Source organism: Perna viridis, chromosome 7 (genome assembly GCF_037379345.1).
Source record: "Perna viridis isolate PV_CMFRI_1.1 ecotype Kerala chromosome 7, ASM3737934v1, whole genome shotgun sequence".
Classification (NCBI taxonomy): Eukaryota; Metazoa; Mollusca; class Bivalvia; order Mytilida; family Mytilidae; genus Perna; species Perna viridis.
Genome location: NC_142451.1, coordinates 1,539,280 through 1,546,480, shown reverse-complemented (window position 1 = coordinate 1,546,480; position 7,201 = coordinate 1,539,280). Strand labels below are relative to the sequence as shown.

Sequence of the window (7,201 nt, the reverse complement as noted above, 5' to 3'; positions counted from 1 at the left end):
ACCCGACCGTAAGTTGCACTACTGATACAATCCGACCGTTGGTTTGAAAATGTTGCAATGCTGATACAATCTGACAGTAAACTTTACGTGATTACTTTTTCATTCAGAATTGCCAACTTTCCTTTCATCTGTGGCAACATCCCTTCAGCACCTGCGTATGGAGTTTTCATATCACATCTCATACATTATTCCAGAGCTTGCCGTAACTACATAGACTTTTTGTATCGCGCTAGACTTCTTACAAGTTGGGTCTGGAACAGGGTTATGTTACTGTTACTACAAGATTGCAGTCATCACTACAGAAGTTTTATGGTCGTCGTCATGAACCCGTGGATTGTTACGTTGTATCCATCTGCACCATGAAAGCTGATTTGTTCAACGTGTCATAGTTTTCTTTCCTCTATCGTCTACCCCGAACTGGACTTTTATGCACCTGATCCATGCTCCCAGTTTTTAGTGGAGTTTGAGTTGCTCATTTACTTTTGTTACTTTGTATGTATTATTTCAGTCACTTTATGTTCTTTGTTGTGTATGTCTGTTTTCCATGTCTGGTCTTTGTCCCTGGATTACATCTTTTTGATTTCCACTACAATCCTGGTTTCCTTGATTACACTTGCACTACAGATACAATCCTACTGTACGCTTGGTTTTAATGTGTAATAATTTTCGTCTTTATTTCAAATTGTTTTTTAAAGGTGGTAAAAATCTACCTACATTGACTTATTTCTCTTTTGATTTTACCCCAGTGCATGAAGAAATAAGAGTGAAGGGCGGTACAACCAGATACGATGATTGACAACAAATAGATCATCAAGAACAATATAATTTTTATAACAATTGGAAATGGTAAGATTTTTGTGAAGGATTATAAAATAAGGGAATTTCAGATGGTACACTTAAACAAGAGTTTAACATGATTATATCAATCAGTGTTATTTTATCAATCTGTGCATTTCATACGGATTTTCAAAAACCTTTTGGAGTATCGATACACAAGCCTTGGTTGTAACAACACTTTTCTTTCAAAACAGATTTTTCACTCAAAGATAGAGCTATCTGTTTAAACAAAGATGCTGTGTGATAATATCTATATCCGAATTAATCTGTTAAAGTGATCTTTTATACATTCTTGTAGTATTTCAGTGTGTTTTCGCCTGATTTGTAACATTTGATGAAAGAATGGATATAAATAGTCCATGGTCCATACTGTATGCGTCATTGATTTTGTTTATTTTACATTTGATATATTGCCATTAAAGGCAGTAAAATAAACCTTGCTTGTTTCATGAATAAATTATTAAGAAAGTACAAATGTATTATTTCATTTAAATTCGTTTGTCACGTCCAGACAATAGCCTGTGTAAAATTTGAAGCTAATTGTCCGGATAAAATAGCCACCAGGACAATCTTTTCGCTTTATTGGAAGGAAGAATTCAATCGAACTCATTTTTTTTACAAATATTTAACAATGAAATTAGTATGCTACTGTCATGACCTTCTGGTTTTGTTTGGTTTCCCAACGATGTCATATGTATTCTCACTACTTAATTCAGCTAAATTCAAATCCATGATTCCAATTCGTAAGCCGACATCAATTGTGTTTAAATGTAGAATCTCGTATCGTACGATTCTTCAAATAAAGCCAAAATTTTGGTGCTGAGGATAATTTCATTACTTTAGAAAAGTATTAACGGGATAAAGGTTTGATTTCTATATTTCTTTCTTCAATATGATTTGCTAACACTAATGTTTATTAGACATACATAACAAAAACTAGAACGTGTATGTACATTGTTACAATGTTTAACATTGAATATATTTTTTAAAGTGATGTTATTGTAAAAGTTCGAATTAGTTATTTTTAAATGTCCGTAGAATTTAAAGCGTGACGGAACTTATGTCAATATTTTTAGTTTACTACTCAGAAGGACGTGGGGAGTGTGGTCACGATGAAGTATAATAAACGGTACCACACTATAGCTTTACTGTTACTGTGTGGACTGCTTGGTAGTTTTCTCTTCCGTTCCCAGTCTTGTATTTACGGTAAGGCCTTACTCAGACTTTAACATAACTTGATATTCTTGATTGATTCAATCGTCACTGCTGTGAACTATACATTATTTTTTGTTTGTTTTGGTTTCCAATTACATTACAATGCAGTTCCTTCGTTGTATTAGTTAAATGGTTTAAAAGGTATACACGCAATACGGAAATACAAAAAAAAAGTAAAAATCGGCCTTACAAAGTAGGCGCGCATTATTCACTGTGGTTTATTACACAGTTCCTTGTTTCTCAGTCAAAGTATCGTTCAGTGGATGCAGAATGGGTTTTTGTCGAAGTTTCTGGCCAGGATTTATTGTCAGAGTCGCTGTCTTGTGGGCATTTCCCCAAATATCGACTTCTATTAATTTATTATTTGATTAATATATTTACAGGAAATGAAGAATCTGCACCACTTAGAAACATTGAACATGTAAGTAAACATGTTTAATCTGGGTTTTTATAGATCATATAATTGTATCATCTCTCGTCGTCGTCGTCGTCCGTTCCGTTCAATAACTTGAGTATAAGTATCTTTGTAAAAGGAAGCATGTGATTGATACTTGAACCGTTTAGGAGTTTATAGATCTTTCCACAATTACACCACTATGTGCCATACCACAAAGGGAAGCCTGGAATTGATTTTAGGGGTTGTGACTTGAAACATTTAGGAATTATGGGTCAAAAAGGGGCCAGAAATTGGTATTTTCATGATATCTGGACGATAACTTGACTTTAGGGTATAACGTTTGAGTTGAGTGATGAAAACCCTACATACAAGGAAAATTATATGTTTACACGTATGAATGGAAAATTGACAATGCGGAATGAACAGATCATCGTATTTGTCTTTGATTTTCTAGGTAAGCGGCAAAAGTAGTAGAGTCTGTTATCAGAAGTTTTGTTTTAAAAAAGTTGGGTTTACCCCAGTAATTCAAAGACACTTTAGGTTTTTAAAAAAAATGTATCACATACACTTTCCGAAACCAAAAGTATTGACAAGGGTGTATGGTAATTTTTAATGAGATTCGAGACTCACTGAATCGAGGATTATTCAATGACGAAGCATGCTGTATATGCTGGAAAGTGAGATTAAAATGCCAAGCGAAAAGTTGTTCTGCCAGTTAAACCTGACGTGCTTTAAAGTTCGGCAAAATACAAGTGAAAAAAAATCAGCGAACAGGAGGGCGTGAATAGTTCTACACACAGATATTAATGATAAAGAATAACCAAAGCTTGAGACTATTTAGTATTAGGAGTTATGTAGCAAAGAATCCTCCTTAGATGAGGCTAATTTTAGTTTGCGCTTTTTAATTGCATGTATTTACATTTTTTCTGATTTTTTTTTCAATGATTCCCATTCTAAGGAAGAAGACATGAATGCTAGCGAAAAAGTTAACAGAGGCGGATCTGATCCTCTACAAAGAACGAAACAACTACGCCATGTTTGCTCTCAGTTAGAAGATATTGGACAGGTCCCACTTGCCCTGCCAAAGTCTAGTTACGAGTATTTCTATGTTAACGATGAACACAAGTTTATATTTTGTATGATGCCTAAGCTAGCCTGTACGAACTGGAAGAGAATATTTCTGGCACTAAACAGTAAGCCTGCCAATAGAAATTTTATTATAAATCAAATGAATTCAGCTGTAGTTCACTCAACGTTTGCGACACATGGAAGGTCTTTTTATAACTATAATTCAACTGAAATAGAGGAGAGACTTAGAACTTATAAGAAAGTGGTATTTGTACGCGACCCTTTCACTAGACTTGTATCTGCATATAAAGACAAAATGTTTCGAAAAGATAGTCCTGTTTTTCAAAAGATTGCCCAAAAAATTGTTCGTTTAAAAAGAAACAATACTAAATTAAATAAAAATGTTTCGTTTCTAGAGTTTATAAAATATTTAACTGACGCAGACACGCACGAACAGTCTTACGAACAACACTGGGCTCGGTACAACCAGCTTTGTCGGCCATGTTTGGTTAAATATAACTTCATTGGCAAGATTGAATACATGGATGACGATATACGAAAGGCTTTCGATTTTATGGGGATCAAAGACAAAATGGAGTCGTTCAAATTTCCCGACCGTAAAGTAGGTTATAAGAATGTGGAAAGTTCAAAATTAGTGGATGAATATTACACGCAAATACCCAAGGCAAATTTGAGAAATCTATGGCGATATTTGAAGTTAGATGTATCTCTATTCTCATACCAAAAGCCATCGTTCTTAGCTGGTATATAAGAAAATTGATTGAAAGGAATGGGCCGATTTCCTGTGTTTTACTGTGACAGTTCATATGGATACGATGGAGATTACATTCCCATGAGATGAGGGTATTATAAGTCTTCGATCACATCATGCGATTAAATATGAAAGCCAGATGTTTGAAAGTGGCTTAAACGTTATATGTACGAAGGTCTCTTACGATTAGAGGTGTTGCTAAAACGTTGACCTTCATATTAAATATAAGAAACTCTTTTCTGTACCTCTATAGTGAACACCCCGTTATGCTGAAACTAATTTTCAAATCATTCCAATGGAATTTTAGTAGGCGTAAAACTAAGTAACATGAAAGTGGTGGGTGTGATCAGGCTGAACACATTGTGTAACCCATTAAGTTGAAAATTAGCATATCTATGAATTGTCACAATTTCGAGTTTTGGTTAAAAAAATTGATATGTCAGATATGCATTTAAACGGGCAGCATAAACTCTGAAAACCCCTGGCGCCTAAAGACAAGGGGGAGGGGGGATAAAATATGCAAACCTATTACATACCATTTTACAATACTGGATAACAGTAACAACAAAATCCGATCCATAATCAAGCCAAGTCTAAAATAAATCTTACACCACCGGGGCAGGCATTTCAAACAAAATTGGTTTTGTTAAATCTAGGTTTTACAGCGCTAAACACCCTTCTCCCATCGCGGCGTGAATATACTGATGGTAATTAAGAAGCATTTGGATGCTAATATAATGTCATAATTGGTAAATCAATGTTCATATCAGCATAAGGAATAATTTACAAAAAGCAATCGTTACTCATTATTTTAGGAGAAACTGAGTATTTTTCAATCAAGGACTGATATTTGAAAAAAAAAGAATTTGGTAAGACACCTTCTGCGGCGCATTTTCTCATACCCCTGATTCAAGAGACTGTGACGCCTGTGTTATACCTGTTTATGTATATGGTGTTCGTTATACCTGTTATTTTGTTTCGGACTTTTCCCTTCCGAAATATACCTGTTATTTTGTTCCGGACTTTTCCCTTCCGAAATATTAATATTGCTTTAATGTGTTTTCACTCATTTCCTTTCTAAATATTCTCATGTCATACCAAAATTTGCTTGTCGCCATATCAGGACAATATACATGTATATGGTTCCTAATTAAATGCAAATAAAACCGCCTCCTAAAATGAGCCAAAACAAAGTAATATAAAATATGACGATTTACACGAACCTGTTAAAGTTGGGTCATATTCAAAGACTGAGCTCAGAAAAATAACTGACAAAAATGTCATATAGATCGACTGACAGAAGAAAAAACGACGGAATTGCGATCGAGATTCTATATTGCATTTCGAGTGTTTACTTCAACCTCATATTTGCAAAAGCGATATCTTCAACTGTAGCACACAATATGCCATTTGCTGTGACAAAATAGTTAACTGTACGTTAATATAATTATTCACGGGAACTGAAATCCGTTGGCTGAGGTGATTCAAATACGTGAATGTCATCTCAATTAATAAGTCTTTGGAGTAGTAGGCAGCTGTCAAAATCCCTTAAATGTCTCCGTCTTTTTAATATTAACCAAAAAAATAAAGGATTTGAATAATACCAAAGCATCAAAACATAAGGGCAATTCAGAGACAACAGAATGCAAACAACATTGTCAAAACGTATAGGTCACAGACAACTGGATCTACATACATGATGTAGACAACAGAATAAAATACAAAACTGCATGAAGATATTCAAAACAAGACACTATCAGTGCACACAAATAACTAAAGCACTTGCAGAAACTCCAACAACACAAAAACTGGAGTGAAACCATGTGCCACGGAACGGTAAGATGTCTTGTTCCGCCAGTTTAGCAATCGTCAAGTTTGGTTAATTGTCAATTCGGTGCTGCCTTCTTTAAGACTTGAAATCTAGCTGAGGATATCTAGTCTCAACTTGACATCGATCAGTCAAATTGTGATGACAGCCATAAAACTACTTTAGTGGTGATATCAACAAAGGCTGAACTCTAACCCTGTCCGAGAAACTTGATAGATCATAATGAACTGAAAAGTCACATGCGGGACAGGATCAACTGTGAAATGTCATATACTGGAGATGTTGGTATATAACCACTAGGAAAGGGGACGTTAACAATTGGAAAGTCAAAATTATCACTTTTGTCGTAAACTTTCGATTTCTAAATTCTAGGTATTGGGTAAAAGCGTATCAATTCTCTCTTTAATTCTCGAGTTACTATGGGTATAGATCAGATGCATGTAAGAAATCCTTGTTCAGAGGTCAAACATGGAAATCATCTACCTGTATTAGAAATTGCAATAGAAGAACAGGGCTAGTTGTTTTTAGTAGTACTCCAAGTAGAAATCTGGCTTCATACGAATATAGAAACAGATCGACCAAGAGTGGTACACAGTTGTTCCTTGAGTATTCATATGGTCTGTTGGGACACCCGTCCTTCAAACTCGGCAAAAATATTGTAGAATTTCCAACACTTTAAACCACCTATTTGAAAAAAAAACACATTACACTCATACTTAACAATATTCATTTATACACGTGACACCGTCTGAAATGCACTATATCTGAAAGAATAAGAATGACGTGGTGCGTCATATTTATTTTCCGAATTCTTTCAGTTTAGGACATTGATAAAACTTGTCAAATAATGACAATTATAATTTTGTTATCTAAAAGTGAATGTAATGAGATGAGGTTTTTGTTGTATATTAAGCGCAGTGCTTCTTCCATCGTCTTTAACTTTCTTGTATTTTTTTTACTTTAAAAGTACTACATAGTGGACACTGAGTACCTGCGGTTGCATGTGATTAAAAAAGAGGTACATGTATGTATTGTTATTTATTATACTTCGTATGAAAAAAATGTAGCAGGCTTTGTTGTCGAA

The 7,201-nt window shown here is 34.6% G+C and overlaps 1 protein-coding gene across 1 annotated transcript; it reads left to right on the top strand.

Moving 5' to 3' along the window:
• Positions 1-576: 576 nt before the first annotated feature.
• Positions 577-4,526, top strand: LOC148610895 (carbohydrate sulfotransferase 12-like). Its single transcript, XM_088590785.1, has 4 exons — positions 577-846; positions 1,914-2,043; positions 2,436-2,473; positions 3,408-4,526. The coding sequence occupies exons 1-4, from the start codon at positions 844-846 to the stop codon at positions 4,287-4,289; spliced, it is 1,053 nt and encodes a 350-aa protein (XP_088446911.1). The 5' UTR covers positions 577-843; the 3' UTR covers positions 4,290-4,526.
• Positions 4,527-7,201: the final 2,675 nt, after the last annotated feature.

What these genes read in the sequence shown, in the direction of transcription:
- LOC148610895 (XM_088590785.1), top strand. An exon ending in TTCCCAGTCTTGTATTTACG is followed by an intron (nt 2,044 to 2,435) that starts GTAAGGCCTTAC and finishes ATATATTTACAG; the next exon opens with GAAATGAAGAATCTGCACCA. An exon ending in CACTTAGAAACATTGAACAT is followed by an intron (nt 2,474 to 3,407) that starts GTAAGTAAACAT and finishes TCCCATTCTAAG; the next exon opens with GAAGAAGACATGAATGCTAG.